General features: G+C 39.0%; 1 protein-coding gene across 3 annotated transcripts in view; it reads right to left on the bottom strand.

Moving 5' to 3' along the window:
- Positions 1 to 4,267: 4,267 nt before the first annotated feature.
- Positions 4,268 to 21,706, bottom strand: part of ddx6 (DEAD (Asp-Glu-Ala-Asp) box helicase 6) — a 44,261-nt gene continuing 26,822 nt past the window's right edge. For all 3 annotated transcript variants that reach the window (XM_073029893.1, XM_073029892.1, XM_073029891.1), the window contains exons 8-14: positions 19,116 to 19,238; positions 15,630 to 15,758; positions 14,932 to 15,048; positions 14,468 to 14,531; positions 11,700 to 11,801; positions 11,145 to 11,335; positions 4,268 to 9,210 (exon numbers count right to left, since the gene is read on the bottom strand). In XM_073029893.1, coding sequence (XP_072885994.1) covers positions 11,160 to 11,335; positions 11,700 to 11,801; positions 14,468 to 14,531; positions 14,932 to 15,048; positions 15,630 to 15,758; positions 19,116 to 19,238 — 711 coding nt within the window. In that variant the 3' untranslated portion in view covers positions 4,268 to 9,210; positions 11,145 to 11,159. The remainder of the gene's footprint in view (positions 9,211 to 11,144; positions 11,336 to 11,699; positions 11,802 to 14,467; positions 14,532 to 14,931; positions 15,049 to 15,629; positions 15,759 to 19,115; positions 19,239 to 21,706) is intronic.

A 21,706-nucleotide genomic window follows, 5' to 3' on the forward strand; every position in this document is an offset into this window, starting at 1 on the left:
TGGCTGAAGGAAACTCAGCCCACATCTACATGGATTCACTATGTTTTTTGGAATTGTTCATTACTTTGGAAATTTATAGAGGCAAAGGGTATTTCTTACAGCTGTGCAGACCTCCAATCAAGAATGAATAAACTCTTCTTGGGCTTCCAGCTGGGTACAGGTATCAATTAAAACCGACGTTTTGATGAAAAACTCTGCCATCTTCATCAGGGACGATGGCAGAGTTTGTCATTGAAATGTCGGTTATAATCAATATCTATACTCGCCTGGAAGAATTTATTCATCATATACACTGGGAAAGCATTAGATCTTCTGCCCCCCAGCAGCAATCAAGAATGACTGGTTAGTACAAGAATTAACAAATGTTATACAATTGCTGTTAGAAGTGACTGTATTGAAATGTAAAAGTGAACTCAGTTGAAAGCTGTGGAAATGTTTGTGGACAAAATGATAAAGTGAACCTGACAACTAAAGTTATGGAAACAAATTTGAACTCTATCCCAAAGAACATACAGGATATTTGAGAAATGCAAGATCAATGCTCTAAGGAAAAATGGTTCTGATGGAGAATGGTGGGAAGTTAAACTGTAGAGTACGGAGACATGACACTAGTCACAGTCTGGTAGCCCCAACCATGTTGCTTCCTATCTGGCACAGCAGATATGCATCCTGGGATATATTGGAGTGGAAAAGATCAAGATTCTCACAATGGTGGTGGAATCCAAAGTTCAGAGCACAAGCTTGGCAAACATTTTAAAGAATTAAGACATGCCAGAAAAAGAACCCTGGAGCAGTGGAAAAGCTACCACAATTAAGTGCTCCTGTCCTACCTTGTCCATTTTAACATTTACAAGTGGACTGCATTTCTTTACCAAAGTGTCAAGAATACCAAGTGTCAAGGTAACAGCGGGCACATTTTCAAGATGGATGGAAGTTATTCCAACAAGAAAAACCATTACCACATACACAGCAGAAACTCTCAAGAACTACATTCCTAGAAGGGGATTACCATGTCACATTGACTCTGACCAAAGGGGACACTTCACTGGAAGTGTTTGCCAGGAATTATGTTGAATAGTGACTATAGAATAGTCCCTCCATCGTCCACATCATCCACACCCATCAGGCCAAGTGGAACTAATAAATAGGCTCATCAAGCAACAACGAAGTATTACAAAGAGGGTTTACTATGTAGCATCAGAACACCACCAAAGACTAAATTAAGCCCATTTGAGGTGGGAACAGAGTGACCCATGTCACTACCTGAAGCTATTGATCTCAGAGGCTGATTAACAGATAGTTTAGTTAACCATTTAAACTCACGACCTTATACAGATGTGCAGTGGAGAGCTGCATCACTGTGGTACAGAAATTGCACTGCAGCCGACAGGGGGCTTTACAACAGCTAGTCAAAACTGCCCATCACTAGCACCAGTCTACCCACCATCAAGGACACGTATACAAAAAGATGCCAGTAATGTCATGAAGGATTCCACTTACCCTGCTTATGGACTGTTTGTTGCACTCCCATCAGTGAAGTTTTCTCCCAAGTTGTCAGGCTGATAAACACTCCATTAACCCACTCTACCACCCCCACCACATACACATTATGCAGTGTCACTATGTATATATGGTAAAATGTATAAAACTTGTACATTGTTTTAAGCAGTTGATTTTATATTGTGTTCTTTATGCATATTGTACTTTAACAAAAACACTGCACTGGACCTAGAGTAACAATCATTTTGCTCTCCTTTGTATTCGTGTACTGAAGGATGACAAGCTGTTTAGTCAGTTTCTCAACAGGTTTCTGTTGCTTGGATTGATCCAATGGGAGGACACATCCAGATTCCTGGTGAGTGGGCCTGTTCAAGAAAGCACACAAGAGTACTCTGTAGGAAGGACCTTAACATGTGCTGTTGATTACCAACTCAGCATAAAAAGTAAAAGAGTAAACTGATACATGTTAGCCACTGCAAGTGAGCTAAGGTGATAACAAAGACAACAAGCACTGAGGTCTGACTAGTTATTCTAGTAACATGGCCTACACTGAGTGTACTCACTATAGTGAGTAAATCATTAAACCAGCCAAACGGTTTACTCTTTCTAAAGCTGAAGCCAATGACAAGATGGATGCCTTCTAAAAAGTAACAACTTAAATAGTTGTAATGCATAAAATGGTTCTCCAAAATTATACGGCATTAGATCAACTCTTAAAATCATTAATGGTGGGGGGGGGGGGGGTGGAAGAGAGAGAGCCCAGTTATAGGCATTACAGGCAAAGAATGTTATACTCACACACCTGATGTGTGAACATAACTTGATTTGACCGATTAGATTTGTAAGGCAGCAGCTTAAAAAAATACAAACTGATGGATGGGATTTCATTGAATGGATCAAACATAAGCTGGGGCTATTTGATATTACAAGTCATAATATTTGCCCTAGTGTGCCTTTAGTTTACATATTAATCAGTTGTACAAGGACCAACATTAATGAAGCTGCTCAAACTCTCAAGTATACCTAATCAGAGAATTGTCAGTTGTATAAATAGCCTTTGATTATCTTCATAATTTGATTGTTATATACACGACACAGGTATTGCAAGTTTTTCTCCTCAATTTTCAGCTGTAATGATTCTAAATGTATGATTTGCAATAAGGTACTGGGGGAGAGAATGTTGGATCAGTCCTAATTGAAATTGTTATTTCCCCCCCCCTTGTGGATCGACTTTATTTATGCTTAAATATATTTGTATATAATTGCATGTTTGTGAAAATTCATTTAGGTTACAGTAATTGAAGTTTTGCCAGTTCTTATTCTTTCTTGAAGTCTGTCACACCACTGAATCTTATCAATGGAACGTCCTATAGTTTAGTCTGAGCTAGTTTTTAAATACATGACAACCATGACTCCTTCATTATTTTCTTGTTTGAACACCTAACAAAATGATAATCACAAGATTTATGCCTCATTTTTGACTTCCAAAGAACCTTCTGGATCTTAAGGAATGACATCATTTAATAATCTATTTTTTTCATTTTTGTTAAAAAAATTACTGGAGAACTGACCCAAGGTGCAGCTCTATTCTCAAGCAAGAAATGCCATTAGGTTTAAATTAAGTCGTTTCTCCACCTGTATCTTTTCTGCAGCCCAGGAGTATAATGTTACTGTATTTAATTTTTCAATCCAAGGAACCCTGCAGCAAGACCTGATTCAGACTGTATACTCCTACACTCAAGGAACACATTGTGTCAGTAATTTATAGTGACAACAATCTCCAGCTAGTTCAGGTTCATTCTTTGGATAACAAGTGAATTTGTTCAAGAGATAGGTAAACAGAATATGTATCAGGTATTATTAAAGGGTGGCTTTAAATTTATGAAGTTTTAGTCCACCAGACTTGCTTCATCCATTTTACATGACAAATGCTCCCATTGACACAGCTAATCGCAAGTGACAGGTCTACATTCTTTGCTTTGAGCACTCATTAAGCTACTTGCTGTGCTTCGTAATGTAAACAATTACTGTTTGCAGCTTAATGATTCCAAAGATTCATAAAGACCTGCAATTTCAAAGTCTAAGTCTCCTCAGAACAGATGTCGTGCTACAAAATGAGATTTACACACTTCTTCCCTTCGCCAGATGTTCTGCAAATTATGCACAAGTCTGCGTATCATACAGACTTAGCTGTATTCTCCCATGAAAGGTATTCACATAATTAAACAAGACAGCTACACAAAAACAAATAAAATCAAAGAATATTTTTCAATTTATACAGTAAAATAGCAAGTTAAAACATGGGTTAATATGCATGTTAGGAATAATGACATGTGAAAATTACAATTATTTTTTTTTCAAAATTAAGACTTTTTGTTGGTGGTGGGGTCAAGGGGAATAGTGTTGAAAACAATTGTTGTTTTGAAAAATTACATGACTTGTACCTGTTTAAAAAATGTATAGACCCAATTTCAACCCATTTTTCTTTCATGCTGGTTCCTGATGGTCAATAGGAATTAGGTCACTACCAATCATTCCAACTTGTTATTCAATCATATGACTGAGTCTCAGCTTATTCATTAACAGGCAGAGATTCAAATAGATCTTACTTTTCAAATCCACAATGAATATAAATAGCACTTCAAATGCTCAGATTGTCACCAACGTACAGGCCAAACATTGAAACCTTGATTTTCTGCTGCATACCAAAGCATTACAAGTTTTCTTATTCAGTTTTATGCATGTCAATCAAATCACACATACACAATTTGATTCCAGTGACTTTTTATTGAAATGAAAACACAACTCTGTAGCTTTCTCTAAACAATTAACTCTTTCTGAATAAGCATCCATATCTCGTCACAACCGAACCATATAACATCAGCTTTAAAGAAAAGTTCTGGTTTGAAAAGTGAAGTTATTTTTATTTCACTGGAACATTCAAAGCCAATTAACTCATTATAGGAAACCAAATCAATTGTTTTTAAAGTAGACTCTGCTTCAAACTTGTAACACTATTCATTTTCATGTGTTACCACTTAACAGTCCTATCATTTCAGTATCCTTACTGTAATAGGTTTAACTTATGTTTTTATTTAAGACACCATTTTATGGAACTTTGTTCAAATTGGGGAAACATCAAGATTTTCTTGAACACTGAAATGGAACAGGTTTCTTTTTAAATTTGTTTTTAAACCCAAACTCACAACAACTCCCCTTACCCTTTGGTAACAATCCATATATGTGCATATGGAATTATTTCAGTAACTCTTGACCCTGACCAACCCCAGACCCTCCCAAGGACAACATCTGCACAATGAAAAGAGCTCCATCACCTCTTCAAAGTGAGGGGGGGGGGGGGGGGGAAAGAACTGAAAAAAAATACACCCAATTATTAAAGCAACTGAACATTTTAGAGTAAATAACAAACTGTCTTTGTCAGATGGCCACATGAAGTCACCCAGAGTGACTTGTGAAATTTCCTCACTTATCACACTACAGGTATGCCAGGTCTGAAGTGCTCACTTTCTATGCAGATGTAGTCCTCAGAACAGCAGATTCACCCACCCAATCCACATATATAAATAGAATGAGATGACTGTCACCTCATGTGTGAAGGGCTTATTGATGATACTGCAAGCCAAACTGTGACTTCACACATCAGAAACATGCTGTGGAGAATACAGGAAAGATGCTTTCATCTCATTCTATAAACATTAAAAAGTTGTCCCGCCCTCCCAAAAAAAATTACAAAATTCTTGAGCCAGTCACTGCTTTGAAGAATTTAGTATATACAGCACAACCCTTTTAAACAATTCTTCTAAAGATGACTACTTAGTGAAGACACCTTTTTAAAAAAGAGCTGTAAACTACTAAGTTCTTAAAGCAGTTTATCCTAAGCATCTGCTGTTACCTGCTTTTTCCTGGCTTACAAATAAGAGAGAAAAAAAAATCATTGTTGAGGCGGAGATCTGATTACACACTCAACAATGGAAACAAAGCATCTTTCCCTATATCAAACAAGTTTGTATACTCCGACATGGTCTTCTATCCCCTGATAGCTACCAACACCTGTAGCTATGAAGGCGATAGTACAGTTAAGTGCCAACCCTTAAAAAGGGGGCTCCAAGCATTAATACTACTACACATTTCCAACTTGTCTGTGCTTCAGAAGGGATTGTTAAACCATGGCACCAGGCTTGTTTGTTAATGATGGCAGTGTATATGCTCAAAGTCCAACACAAGCTTTGCATCTGATGTGCACACTGCCATCTGATTTTATATACAAGGTGGGAAGTAAGTGTGTGGAACAATCCCCTCTTTTAAATTGTGGATGAAGAAAGCCGCAGTACAAGAGCAACATGCTACTTTTGGTCAATTCCTCCTTGCACCCACTCTAATACCAACGTGCCACAATAGTAGCTGTTTTTAAAAATGAAGTACCTGTAGAACTAGAGGTGTTTACACAGCTGGTACCCATGCTCAAGTCTTTCCATTAACACAGCTTTCTGCTACTGAGACTTATCTTACAGCATTTTAAACCTTGTAAACCCTATAATTTTTGCACATTAACAAAGTGGATGTCTGTCTGAGAGGCACCTGTACACATCTAGAATTTTACTTTTCAAAATGCAGGGGCAAATTTGTTAAAACTTAAAAATACCAATAACAAATAGTTGGCAATACAAAGCACAAATTGTTTATTGCACTCCCAGTGCAAGGTGCCTATTTACGTATGGATTACACTTGGTAATGGATTCTAGTTCTGAACTACTTCTGCACTCTTTCAAACCAATTCCCAAGTACTTGCGAAATGGATGTTCATTTCAAAGAAGGGAATTAAGTGAAGAATCCAATGGTTCACCATTGGGACACCACCATACAACTCAACTAATTTGGAATTTCACAAGGATGAATCACCAGCAGTCCAACACTCCATAAAAGTCAACTCCAGGATTTATAGACCCATGGGCGTTTGCCAGTTTCAATTAACAGTAGATTCAATTTTAAAGAGAATTCCTTTCAAAATGCCCAAACAGCATTGTTTTCTGCCCTGGTCTTCAACACACAGCTAGTGGAAAATTCCATAGGGCCAGGAACAAACAGCCTAATAACCTTTGACAGGCAGAACTTGAGAACTGAAAAGGATTCTTCCAGAATGGTTGTGCATTTCAAACACAAATTAATATGGTTTGTAAGTGCAGAAGTTGGTTAGAAATACAGGTGCCTCTGAGACAGCTGTTACTCAGGCTGGAGGATACTAACAATATTTTCTGACCCATTGCTTCACACTGCCTGTACATCAGGCCAATCTACCAGTACACTGTGAAGGGCACAGCAACAGGCAACAACGCAAAGATTAGTTATTCAAGTTCAGGGAAAAAACCCAACTATGTTCTTCAATGTACAAGTCAGATCACCAAGAATATTTAAATGGTCATAGATCTATTAGCATAACACCCATGGAAAATCTTGAACATTTTAGATACAATACCATTACCAGTACTCAAAAGGGTTCAAAAGTAAAGGCAATGGCATCCTATCAACATTTTTACAGTTCTATAGGCATGGTTCTATTGTTATCTAGACAAATCTTAGCATAAAACTTGCTTTATGAACAGGATGAGGCCTATATAATGGGCAGACTGGGCAAGGAAGATGTGAAATTATAGATAATTTTGTGCCCAAATAAACTCCTAGATTTATTCAGTAGGTGCAACTAACATAAATATACATATTTCTTCATGAACATATCCAAGAACTGGAAGTCAAGTGCAGCAGGGACCTACTTCTGCATGTCATAACTGACTTCCGTCAAGTAATGGGAACATTACTTTTATTCTCATATTGGATTAAAGTAACGAGCCCCTCATACTATCTCTCTATACTTTCAACTGTGCCAAGCTCTAATCTTAAAAAAGAGTGATTAAACAACCTTGCTGCTGCATGAAACAAAGCCAGTTCTTCAAAAGTGTAACAAAGTGCAGAGAAAGTGGATTTGGTAATTGGGAGCTTCTTATTTGTTTCCCTTCAAGTCAATAATCAACATGAATTCCAATTCACTGGATAAGACAAAAGATAAAGTTGGAGATTATGATAGCTACAAAAAAAAAATACAATGCATATACCCTAATAAAAACTAGTTGTTCTGATCACTTGAAGACTCAAATGGATGGATGGATGGCAAAATGAGTGAAGTACTGTAGTCACCAGTACAATTTTTCCACCCATTTCTCCCCCTTTTTTTTTGGTTTCCAGTAATTTAAGGCTTCTATTAGGTTTGCATTTTAGCTGGCTAATGTTTTTTTAAAATTAGGTCAAAAGCTGTTTTGTTTTGCTTCTGCTTCAATACTAGATGGTACCTTTTCCTTGGGGAGTCAAAGGAAGTGAACAGAACAGAGGGGGCACTGAAAAAGAAATAATGTAAAAACCTCATTACTAAGAACTACAGCACAATCAGGTCAGTAAAGGATTTGTTGCTGTATCCAAACATTTCAATTCATAAATGGAGATTGTATTGCATGTTATCAACTTCTAACTATAGATTGCTTGATGTATTTACACAAGTTAACAGAAAATAGCAATGATGTTGGTGCTGCATGCAACAGTGCCCTTCACAGCTTTAGTTCACAGCAACATGTTACCTATTTCCTTCCAGCCCCAGTAACTAATTATTTTATCAAAGGTAACAAGATGATAGAAAAAACGTATTTACATGTTTACAAGTGTATACACATCAATCTTTTTGTGGGACACACTTCATCTTGCTGTCAGAAGGAAAATGGATGCCTGCGTATAGAAGTTTCCTCGAGTCCAAGTGCAGTTGCTGCAGAACAGTCTACATTCAAGTCTAAAAGGTGGAGGATGGGGAAAGTGTAGGATTCTTAGTGTTCTGCTAGGGTCATGCTTGGAGACTTCTGGGCAACCTCCATGAACAAAATTAAAATGCACAATGCAAGCTTTCCTTCTGAGTGCAAATGCAACAAAATTAGCCCCAACATATTTAACATATATACATCAAGATGACATCTCATCTGGAGTTCCAGCTCAACTTCTCCAAGAAAATAGTCCCTTTCAAAAATTAAAAATATCTAAAATCTTCCAGATTCTTCACTCCCCCCACCAATACATTCCATTTTACTCTCACCAATGGAAACAGATGAATGTCATACAAGTCTGAGTTGCATCTCCCCCCCCCCCAAAACACCCCCCCCGCCAAATGATGGATGACTGTAACGTAGGGATGGTATTTATATGGTCCTGCATCACCTTAAGGCACTTTATACAAATACCATAAAAACTTTGTAGCCTAAGACTGACGAGTACGTGCACTGGGAGAAGTTGAGAAGCCATCAGATGAATATCCTGGTCAGTGGCTTCAGCAAAAAACAAAAAAGAGTAAAAGAAAAAAGGAAGAAAACAGGTAACAAAGTGTGCTGTTCACTGTTCAGTTCAGCTCTTCAATGCTGCTTTAATCTAGATCTCCCGTGCCAGTTAGTGCAATAGTTGTCCACTCCCTGCACACAGTGCAAACTATTGAGCTTAGGAAGAAATGGTCCTTCACAAATCAGGAACTACACTTTGTGCCAAAAGAAAATGGATGGGGATTTGGTGTTGTCTTAGACAAAGAAAAGAGAAGGGCATCCCAAGAAATGATGTGTTCCAGAACAGGCAAAAATAATCTTCAGTTTCTGTATTCTGTGATCTGGCCTGAGGATACAAAAACAAGTGTTAGCTTCTTCAAAAAGGGAATGACATGATGATTTTAAGTAATCACTATTAAGAGAAGAAATGAGCCAATTATTTGTGCTTGTTCCACCATTCATAACAAATACTGGGTAATCAAGCTCTGAAGTACCATTCTCTCCTTCTCCCATGTTCCTTATTCTCTTTAACAATGAGAAATGTATCCATCTACTATACTTGGTGTTTTGGCTTCTACTGCTTTCTGTGGTGGAAGATTCCATAGATTCATCATTTGCAGGGTGAAGAGTTTCCTCACAATATTGGTGAATGCCACAGTTCATCACATTTAACTTTAAGAGTGTCAAATCCTACAGCAATGCAATGTCCCACTTCAGTCAACATCTTGACTAGAATTAGAAAAATACCTAGAATACCTAGATACAGTTTAAGCACTTAAAAAACTCAATACAATTTGCTCAGTATATGCTATGTTGTATGACATGGCGAGCATGGTCTTTCCCTGACCATTTTTTCTACAGAAGTTTTGTTTTTATTGCCTTCTTCTGAGTAGTGTCTGTACAAGATGGGTGACCACAGCCATTATCAATACTCTTCAGAGCCTGGCATCAGTGATCACATAACCAGGACTTGTGATATGCACCAGCTGCTCATATGACCATCCACCACCTGCTCCCATGGCTTCACATGAACCTGGTAAGGTGCTACGCCTTGTTCAAGGGTAACCTGCAGGCTAGTGGAGGGAAGGAGTGCCTTATACCTCCTTTGGTAGAAGCATCTACACCCCACCCCCCTACAATTAGCTATCTGAATTGCAAAGCTCATTAAAACACCAGGCAAAGACAGCAGCTTCAAGCTATTAATCCACCATTGTGATAGAATTGGAGAAGGGAGGGATACAATGCAGCATGTTTTGTTTGGGGGGGGGGGGGGTGAAGAGAAGCATGACAGAAATTAGGGAAGGAGACACAGAAAAACATTAGCAACACAACCACAATCACCAATAGACAGCAGGATTAGGGAACAAGTGTTGGGTCTTCCAGGCAACATGAATTGGGAGAAAGAAAAAGTACTTTAGGCAAGTGATGGGACATTTGTCAGAAGGACACACCAGCTGATCAGATGGATTCAAATCTTTTACGATTGACTTCAAGGAACTTATCGCAAATGTGGCAGAGGAAGCAAATTGTTAGCAACAGAGGAAACTCCAAGTTATCTCTGCATTCCATGGTCTTGTCAAATACAGTTATCTGCAGTCTTTGGAATTGGAAAAGAGGTGTGAAATTTTCAGTAGAGAAAAAGGCAATAGTTTGATTGAGAGAACAACAGCTTCAAGAATATGATGTTGGCAACAAATGTTAGCCTAATTTTGAAAGAAATACGAATTGGAAAGAGAAAGGTGAAACAATGCAAGGAATTGATCAGAAATATAGCCCCGAGCATAAAATGAAGTTACCAAGATCATTGAATTGACTGTGTGTATGGATTGAGATTACATGGAAAAGCAAGGTTAGGAAGACAAGTAACAAATTAAGATGAAGTGTCAAATCATGAAGAATAGTTAGTCAATTGGTACAAAGGCCAAGATAACGAAGCAATGTAGAGATCTGAGCAAAATTTACAAACCTTGAGTGGGCAGTGGAAAACAAGGCAAAAAGTCATGGTTGAAGTGTGACAAGCCAAAATAGAAAGACAAGATGACTATAAAGTTATCTTATCTGCCACAGTAACATGAATTCTTACAGGAAAGGAGAATAGATCTGTAGCTTGTTCCTTTAGATACAGATCCCAGATGGCACAAGAGACTTCTGAAGCTTAATAATTATTGGGACAAACAACAGAGTGCACAACTCAACAATCAATTCCAAATTTAAATGAAGCTGCTTAATAGTAGAATGTCTGATAACTACTGAGTGGATGCTGTCAATTTAGTTACTAACCAATTTAGTTTGAAGTTACTGTTTATCCTCTCCATCTGGCTCACTGTGGTATTCTGCAACATACAGACTTTTATCAATGCTGCCAGGGATGGGCTTGATCTCTGTTCCAAGCTGCTCCTCAATGGCTTTCAGATTAAAGCGGTCATCATATGTGATTAGATTGATGGCAAGGCCCAGATGACCAAATCTTCCTGAAAACAACAATTAAACATTTTTAAAAATTGTAATGAATAAATCAATTGTTGAATTTCAGCATTCTTCTCCAAGAACAAGAACATTAAAAAATCCACTCAATTTGCTTTCCTTTTGGTGGCAATTAATTCAACAGGTTGGAATATTATGACCAATGTCAGAAAATACTGAATTTACACAATTTTTATAATCACATTACTGAACCAGGGTGTTGCATGTACACACAAAACATAAATATTCCACAAGGCAACATGCAGACACTAGAAGACAATGGTCAAGGGTTGTCCTGAGTACATGATAACCTGAGAATTACTGCATTGCCAAGCTGCAATTATGAAGTAAAATAATAAGGTACATTCTCACCCGATCTGCCAATGCGATGTAGGTAGGTCTCCGCAATCTTTGGGAAATCAAAATTTATTACAACATTCACAGCTTGGATATCAATACCACGAGTGAACAGATCTGGGGGGGGAAAAAAAGTCTAAGAAATGGAACGAAGTGGTAGGCACACGTGGAAAACGAATCTAATCCATTATTTCAGTGCCCTGTAAAAGTATGCAGCCCACAACCCTTTCTTCATGTAATTAAGTATTACAACCAGGGATTTTGATCAATTTAAACTAGAATTTTTATTTGTGAATCACATGCTCCTTCCCCCCCCCCCCCCAAAAAAAAAACAGGGAAACCAACTCCTGCAGCTATTACAGCCAGTAGTATTTTTGGATAATCCCCTATTAGCTTTGCACAACGAGAGGGAGCAAGATTTGTTATTCCTCCTTGCAAATTTGCTCAAGGTAGTTGGGGAGCAATGGTGGACGGCAATCTTGAGGTCTTACCCAAAATGTTGAATGAGGTCAAGTTCAGGACTCTGGGCCACACAAGGACATCAAATTACTTCATTTAACACCATTCAGTGGTTGATCTGGTAGTGTGCTTTGGGTCGTTGACCTGCTGAAAGACAAACTTCTTCCCCAGTTTAAGTTTTCTGGCAGAGGTTAGCAGGTTTTTAATCCACCAGGGTGTCTATTTAGCAGCACTCATCTTCCCATCAATTGGAGGCAGAGCGACGATGGTGCGAAACAGCAACTCCTTTGCTTGCATCTATGGAAACAGCTGTAATTCCATCTTTGATATCTCTATTTTTCCCTCTCGGGGTTCTTTTGAAGACCCCGACCTGGAGACACACGCTGACTATGGTTCTTTGTGGGAATGGGACCTGCTCGAGTTTCATAACTGGCCGCTGTTCGGCACGCCAAGGGCTTGGCCTGAGAGTCCGGCTTGGCTTTGGAGGCCTAGGGTCTCGAGGCTCTGGAGATGGGTGGTTCAGAGGTCGGTGTCACAGCAGGAGACCCGTGTGCCGTCGGAATATCTACGGGCTGTGTGCCCAGACTCAAGATCTTTGGGCACAGAGCTAAAAAAAGTGATGTAACTGAATTTTTAACATCGTAAACCAGCAAGTTGTTTGTTATGTCTCCTCCCCTCGCTGTGAAAATGGAGACACCTCCATGCTGGGTGAACAATGTAGTCTTTGGGGTAACTGCAAGTCTGTGTATTTACTGTTGCTTTGCTCACACTCGTGTGCTTGGTGGTAGGTGCCAATGCTTTTTTTAATTTGCTGGTGTGGCAGGGGAATTGTTGCTTGCTGCTGCTTATGCGCAGGAGTGAGACTTTGGGGTCCTAACATTTAATTGTCATTCATTCTTTGGGGCACTCCTCTGTTTTTGTGGGTGGATGGATGCAAAGAAAAAGCATTTCAGAATGTATATTGTATACATTTTTCTGACATTAAATGTACCTTTGAAACCTTGGAATCCTGACCAGATTTCCAGTCCCTGATGCTGAAAAGCATCCCAATAGAATTATGCTACCTCCACCATACTTTAGCAGGGATGGTGTTACCTGGCTGATGAACAGTATTACATTTATGTCACATGTACTGCTTCACTTTGAGGCCAGAGTTCCAGTTCAATCTCATCTGAACACAAGACCTTCTTCCACATATATAAAGCAGCTTCTAAGTGACACTTTGCAAAGTGTTTACAGGCAAGGATATGCTTTGCCAGGGCTTCTTCCTTGCCACACATTGACAAATACCCTTTTTGTAGAAAGCCGTAGATTGTGGAGCCATGAAATTCATCTTCAGCTCAGAGTGACTGCTGGCATCACAGTAGCCCCTTAGGAGTGCCATTTTTCTCCAGCGACCAAGTTTAGAGCGCAGCTTGACTTCATCAGTGTGGCTGTATTTTCATATTGCTTCCGCACTTTTTCATGATGGTCGAGTTCAGTGCCTTTGAGATGGTCTTATAGCCTTCCCCTGGTTTGTGCTTCTCTATTATTTCACTGACTTGCCTTGAATACATTTTATCTTCATTTTGGTTTGGTCTGTTGAAAAATCTCCAATGCTGTTCGACCTTTGAGAGGGGGTGTATTCATTCTTATGAATTCATTGAAAACAGGTGATCCCCCAAATTTTCTACATTAACAATCAGGTGAATTGAAATTATTAAATTGTTGACAGGTTTGAGTTTTTCCTTTTGATTTGACATGATGCACAACATGTTATAGATTAGTTCAAAAAAATCCTACTTAAATTTTTTAAATTTTGAAAACGAGAGCAAAATTTGAAAATAGCCATGGTTTCTGAATACATTTGCAAGGCACTGTATATACATCACACAGATGTATTTTAAAGTCAAGTTTTTTTTAAAAAACTGGAAATCACTGGAGTAGATAGTTGTTTGTCTCCAACCCACACTACTTGCATAGGTGGGCTGACATACAATTATTTTTGGATTTCGAAAATTTAATAAAGCTGATGTATAACCAATATCTTACATCCTCAATTTACGTGTATAAAATGAATCTGTTATCACCACCTCTATAACATGCCAAATTGATTAATTGTTTGGGAGTTAATAAGGAAGGGCCTACAAACTAGATTTTCTTCAAGTACACCCAAGGTGATCAAACAGTATTTATTGCATGTAGAGAAATATGACTCTTTTCCCCTTCCAGTTGGGAAACTATGAAATCTGATTATGCATGTAGAATGATATTAAAGCATACAGGTTCACAAAAACAAAGAGTGGCCTGCCAAAAAGTGCACACCTACAACTATTAATACCTACCAGTGCAAACCAAATTGCGACACATTCCATTTCTAAAGTCATGGAACACACGGTTACGATGTTCCTGTCAAAAATAACGGACAAATCACCATTTAGCTTATGACCGCCACTCTATAACACATAGGATTGTGTATATCTTACATTGTCAGTACATTTAATAAGTAACTCAATTCAAAAATAAAGTGTGTGTATGCGTGTGCGAGAGAATTGGACTTAATTCTGAATTGAATGGGTTCCAGGTTTTCCACCCCACCCTCATCTTTTGTTAAATGAAATTAATTTCTCCTTCCATTCTATACCCTAAGATGATACAACATACAGTATTCAAAAATGGTATATCACAAATTCCTGAGAACACTGGAGACAAGCAATTATTTAAGCAAATATTACCGAGCAGCAAAATTTATCTATTTCTCTGAATTGATAATTAATTAATTTCTTCTGTCTGTACTTTTTAAACTCACCTGCCTCATTTTAGCATGAATGTAGAAGCAGGAATAACCCAACTGAGAGATTTTCTTGGCCAGCAGCTCTACTCGCTGGGAAGAGTTGCAGAATATAATTGACTGGTTAATCTGAAGCTGAAAGTAATTAAAAAAAAACTTAGTACAATTTAAGACAATTTTGCAAATACAAAACCCCATTGATAACTGCCTTCTTTCACTTTCTCAGCTCTCATTCTTCAATGTAATAATCACCTGGAGATGCAGCCAATGCTGCTCTTTAAAAAGGGGGCAAAAGACACACAGACCATTGCCAGACCTGAGGGCACAGAATGCCAACATCACCTCAGAAGTTTCTTGTACCAAGCAATTTCATGCATAGCATATTTAATAACTGATTCACTGCAAGAACTTTGAAAAATAATCCAATTTTGAATATGATTGCGGGTGGAAAAGCTTTGCTAAGTGTGTTAGAGGCAACACTTATCGATGATGAAACCAGATTTCTCTGCCCTACATTAAAACAAAATCACCTTGAGCAGGCCGTAAATAATGTATTGGATAATAGCTTTCATTTGGCATTCATGCCTAGAACCCAAACTTCAATTTCAGCCAAAATATGTTTAGCTACAAGGCCTATTGCTATGTTATATCACCAATGTAGCCAAAGTTTAAACTACTTTTTAAATGTTAAAAATCCAACACTTAAATCCACCTACCCTAGAAAAGAGCGTGTTGAGACAGTGCACTTTCTGCCGTTCTGTAACATAGGCATAATACTGAGTTACACCTTTCAATGTCAGCTCTTCCATCAAGTTAATTTCATATGGTTTCTGTAGATGTGAATTCTGCCAAGAGGAGAAAACATGCTCGAGATGATCTTAGTCAGAAGAATCATGCAATAATGGAGCTTGAAAGAGTCTTAAGCCATTAACACAAAACAGAAACTTGATCAAACTAAAAATCACTGATAGACCTTTTTTCAGTTGCTTACATCAGATTTGAAGTGTTCTCATAACATGCAGCTTTATTCAACTATTTGCACACAGGAAGAAAATAGGATAATTAGCTGAAGGACATCCTTCACTACCCTTAAACTACAAATCAGTAACACATTTTTATAGTTATATTTTGACAAGTAACTAAATGCTAATGAAGAACTTGCATGTTATGTATTAAACAACTTACATTTCCTTTCGAGATATTTAAACAACTTTTATAAGACATTTAGAAAAACATACAATAAGTTTAGAGAATACAGAGAAAACTGCCATGTTGACAATATTTTTTGTAAAAAGCAGGATGTACATACATCATAAGTTTCACACAAAATACCTTCAAGATTTCCCACCCCACAGAAAAGGGCTTTAAAAAAAATAGCAATCAGACAGAAATAGCATATAGTCTGAGACATCAGTTGATCTCAAATATCAAAATTTAGTGCAAATGTGCAATTCCGGATGTGAAAAGTAGACTATGCAGTAACATTAGCAGTAGTTTATTACTTCTGGACGATCACGTGAATTGGATAGAACAGCAGCTGGACTCATCAAGGAGCATACAGGAAGCAGTGAGCGTTAGAGACGATTAAGGGAGGTGGTCACACTTTCGGTCAGATAGGTGGGAGTCTGACAAGTAGCAAAGAATTTGTGTGTGACTCAAAAAAAATCAAAGATGTTGGATAATGCTTGGTTTTTTTTTTGGGGGGGGGTGGGGAAAGAGAGATAGGTAGTTGAAAATAGCCTTGCCGAAGAAAATAATGGCAGCAGCCAGATCAGTGGCACTACAACTGGCTGATTAGTATAGCAGGGCCAGTCGAGGACTAGCTGAACAATATGACAGGGGACTCTTTAGTCAAGGGCACAGAACATTCTGAAAGAAGGTGAGCAGCCAAAGTTGTGGGACACATTGCTACTAACATAGGAGTAAAAACCTCCTGTTAAGGAAAATTTAGGCAGACAGAAAGTTAAAAAGGCAGAACCACAGAATTATTCCATGTCATGTGCTAATGAGGCAATGCACAGCTAATGTTGTTGCACATGTTAACACGTTGTAAGATTTCACTGCTAATGTAATGGCTTCTCTGTAATGTTCCACTGCAAAGGTAATGGTTTCTTTGAAGCAGCAATGTTTGAGTTATAACTAGAGATAACAGGGCATGTTAGCCAATGAGTGGGATATTGTTCTTTCTTGAGTGTCTGGGAGCAGCGATTTGAGGGAGAGATGAGGAGAGAAGAAGCGAATGGAGAGTTGGTAGACCACCAGAGTGGGCTGGGAGCAAGGGTCCGAAGGTCAGCAACGATCGGAGGTCGATGGTGAATGAATGGCCTTATGGCGAGCTCCAACGTTTGCGCATTAAACTGTTTCATGAGAATGGGCCCTTTTTTTTGTTTCTTTACTAACCATATAGTCAAATTAAGAATTATAAAGCTCAATTGTTGAATCGCATAGTGCACTGTTTGTTATTTCGTGGTACTGATTTGTAACGGGACACATCTCACAGCATCCACCCAAATTAGATGATTTTTTTAAGCCTGGCCGGGCCGGGGGCTATCATCCCCTATACTAAGCCATTAGGCGAACCAAGAGTTACACACGAGACAAGGCTTCAGGTACATGCATCATTGAGTTCTATTCAAAGCAGCAGCAATATTCTTCTAGGAAGGTTTGCTCTTGCTACTCAAGAGGGTTTAAAACAGCATAATAGCACAGCATGGGGGGGGGGAGGGGAGGAACATGGGGTGTGGGACCCAGAGCAGTTGTCAGTGTGGAGACATTGAGGAGGAAGGTAGAGGTCAGATCAAATAAATGAGTCAGGGCTATGTTAATGAACATGGTGGGGCTATGGGCCAAAGTGCATTTATTTCAGGAGCATTATAAGCAAGGCAAATGAACTTGGGTCCTGGATTAGCCAACAGAACTATACAGGGCATTATGGTGGTGCTGGGTTGCTTGAAGAACGTTAAAGTTGATGCCTGGTAGCATCTATCCCAGGTTAGTCAGAGAGGCAAGAGAGTAGACTGCTGGGAGCCAACAGCAATTTTTTCTCCTCTAGCCATAGCAAGTACATTATTCAGTTTAAGGCAGGCAATAGAGAAACTAGAAAACTGCAGGCTGGTAATCAGTGGTAGGGACAGAAGAGGGAAAGATTCTTAAGGATAGGATCTACTCTGACCCAGAAAAACAGATTAGTAGGAAGTCATGCCTTGCAAACTTGTTATTTTTGATGTTGACAAAGATGATAGATCAGGTTAAGGTAGTAGATGCATAAATGGACTTCAGTAAAGCTTCCAACATGGTTCTTCAGTATAGGCTGATCAGGTAGATTAAGGCACATGGGATCCACAGCAACTTGGGAGATTCAATTCAAAAAGTCAAATATTCCTATGGCAGACGTATAAAACTTTTGTTTGGCCACATTTGGAAGATAGTGCAGTTCTTGTTTCCACATTATAGGAAGAATGTTGAAACATTGTGTGCAGAAAAGGTTCATCAGTATGTTGCCTGATTTGAGAGCATTAGCTAATTGAGTTTGGACAAACTTGGATTTTCTCTGAATTATCAGAGGCCGAAGGGCGACACAACTAAAATTATATGAAATTATGACACATGGTATATAGCCTTTTGCCCAGCATGGAAATGTCAAATGTGATGAGAGGAAAGTTTAAGGAGATCAACTTGGCAAGTCTTTCACGATCCCCCCCCCCCCCCCCCCACCAAAAACCAAAATCCCAGGGGGTTTAGGTGCCTGGAATACTCTTCCAGGGCAAGTAATGGAAGCAGATACAACAGCAAAGTTTGAGGCATTTCAAAAGGCACATGGCTCGGCAGGGAATAGAGGGATACAAATTAGTAGACAGATGCTCAGTTTAAATTGGCATGATGTTCCTAGAATTGAAGGGCCACTTTCTGTGCTATACTAGGTGTTACGTTCTAATCTTCTTTCAGTACCATGAAAAGAATGCAAGTTAATATCTCTTCCCAATGTAACTTCTACTTACTACACATAAGAGAGATTGAGAATACACTTAAAGTAGACAAAGTTTTATCAGTCATCTGGTGGGACAAGCAAGATGGCTTTGTCTCTCTTCCCACATATTACAAATGTATTGTTTACATAACTGAATGGAAGATCCACATGCAAGATCAGAGTGTCTCCAGTATAAAACCAGTTTTGTTGAGACAGACAAGTGACAGATTCTTACCATGAATTTCTGTACACTGAGTGGGAACGTGGCAGAGTAAAGCAAGATCTGTCTGGTTCTTGGTAATGTAGAAATTATATCCTCCATCATCTGTACAAAGTCCTGTGACAGTAGTTTGTCTGCCTAAATGAATAGTCCAGGAAAACCCAGTGTTAAACTTCCACTATTGCAGATCAGAATTACACAGCCAGGCATTTAGGTAAAAAGTTAAAAACAAAGTATAACAGACCATCCATAGATACTGTTTGGCTAGCAAGTGGTCACTAATATTAATAAATAAATACACACACACACACAAGATTCTGCAGATGCTGGAAATCCTGAGCAACTTACCAAAAAGTGCTGGAGGAACTCAGCAAGTCAGACAGCATCCATGGAGCAGAATAAAAGAATTGGCCCATACCTTCTTCTACTGCCATGATGAGGCCAGACTCAGTTTAGAGAAACAATATCTCATTTTTGTCAAGTACCCTCCAACTTGATGGTGTGAACATCGATTTATCCAACTTCTAATTTCTAATTTATCTAATTTCTACCCCCCCACTTCTTTCTTTAGATCATTAGACACAAGAGAAGAATTAGACCACTCAGCAAATAGTCTGGTCCACCATTCACCATGTTTGATTTGTTAACTCTCAACCCAGTTCTCCTGTCTTCTCCCTGTAACCTTTGAGAAGTACCTATCAACCTCTGCTTTAAATATACTCAATGACTTGTCCTCCACAGCTGTCCGTGGCAATGAATTACAAAGATTCACTACCTTCTGGCTAAAATAAATTCCTTCTCATCTGTTCTAAATGGATGGCCTTCTTTCTGAGGCTGTACCTTTTGGTTAAAGATTCCCCCACTGGAAACATCCTCTCCATTCTCACTGTCCAGGCCTTTCAACATTCGATAGGTTTCAATGAGATCTCTTCTCTCCCCCCCCCCATCCGCTCCAATTCTTCTAAACTTGGCCGAGTCACTCGTACGTTAATCCTTTCATTCCAAGAATCAATCTCATGAACCTCTTCTGGACCCTCTCCCATGCCAGCACATCTTTTAGACAAGGGGCCCAAAACTGCTCACAATACTGTCTGACCAATGCCTTAAAAAGTCTCAGCATGACATCCTTGCTCTTATAGTCTCATCCTCTCAAATTGTATGGTAACATTCCATTTGTCTCATATTGCAAGTTAACCTTTAGAGAATCCTGCACAGGACTCCCAGGTCACTTTGCACCTCTGATTTTCTGAATTTTCTCCCTATTTAGTCTACAGCTTTACTCCTTGCCCATTACTATATACTTCCCTGCACTATATTGCATCTACCACTTTGCCCATTCTCCTAATCTACCCAAATCCTGCAGACTCCCCACTTCCTCAATACTACCTTTCCCTCCACCCATCTTTGCATCATCAGCAAACTTGGCCACAAAGCCATCAATTCCATCATCCAAATCTCTGACATAATGTGAAAAGAAGCAATCTCAATACAGACCCCTGCAGAAAACCACTTATCACAGGCAACCAACTAGAATAGGCCCCCTTCATTCCGACCTACTGCCTCCTGCCAGTCATCCAATCTTCTAACCATGCTAGTATCTTTCCTGTATTTTGTTAAGCAGTCTCATGTGCAGCACCCTATCAAAGGCCTTCTGAAAATCCAAGTACACAACATCCACTGACTCTTCTTTGTCTACCCTGCGTTATTTCTTCAAAGAATTCTAACAGATTTGCCAGGCAAATTTTCCTTTAAGGAAACCATGCAGACTTTAACCCATTTCATCATGCGCCTCCAACACCCTGAAACCGCATACTTAATGCTGAACTCCAGCATCTTCCCAACCATTGAAGTCAGGCTAACTGGCCTACAATTTCCTTTCTTTTGTCTCCTTGAAGAGCGGAATGACATCTGCAATTTTCTAGTCTTCTGGAACCATTCCAGAATCCAGTGATTCTTGAAAGATCATTACTAATGCCTTCACAATCTTTTTAGCTACCTTTTATCAGATCCCAGGGTGGAGTACATCTGGTTCAGGTGACTCATCTACCTTCAGATCCTTCATCTTCTCAAATAACTTCTCTTTAATAATAGCAACTATAGTCACATCTGCCCCAAACCTCTGTTTCTGGCACACTGTTAATACCATCTTCCACAGTGAAGACTAAAAATACTCAAGTTTGTCCACCATTTCTTTGCACCCTCCCCCATTACTACCTTTCAAGCATCAGTCTAATGTGTACTTTCTCCTCACCTTTACTCTTGTATCCAAAATACCTTTCCCTATCCTCTGGATATTTTTGGCTAACTTAACTTCACACTTCAGCTTTTTTTGGTTGCCTCCGTTGGTTTTTAAAAACTTCCCAATCATCTAACTTCCCACTAATTTTTGCTCTATTATATGCCCCTTCTTTTACTTGGAAATCAAACACACATACCTTATCAGCCATGGTTGCTTCACCCTGTCTTTAGAATGCTTCTTTGAGATGTATCCAATATGCACATTCAGAATTGCTCCCTGAAACTCCAGCCATGGCTGTTCTGCCATCAACCCTGCTAGTGGCCCCTTCCAATCAACTTTGGCCAGCTCCTCTCTCATGTTTCTAATT

Source organism: Hemitrygon akajei, chromosome 26 (assembly GCF_048418815.1).
Source record: "Hemitrygon akajei chromosome 26, sHemAka1.3, whole genome shotgun sequence".
In the NCBI taxonomy this organism is placed as follows: Eukaryota; Metazoa; Chordata; class Chondrichthyes; order Myliobatiformes; family Dasyatidae; genus Hemitrygon; species Hemitrygon akajei.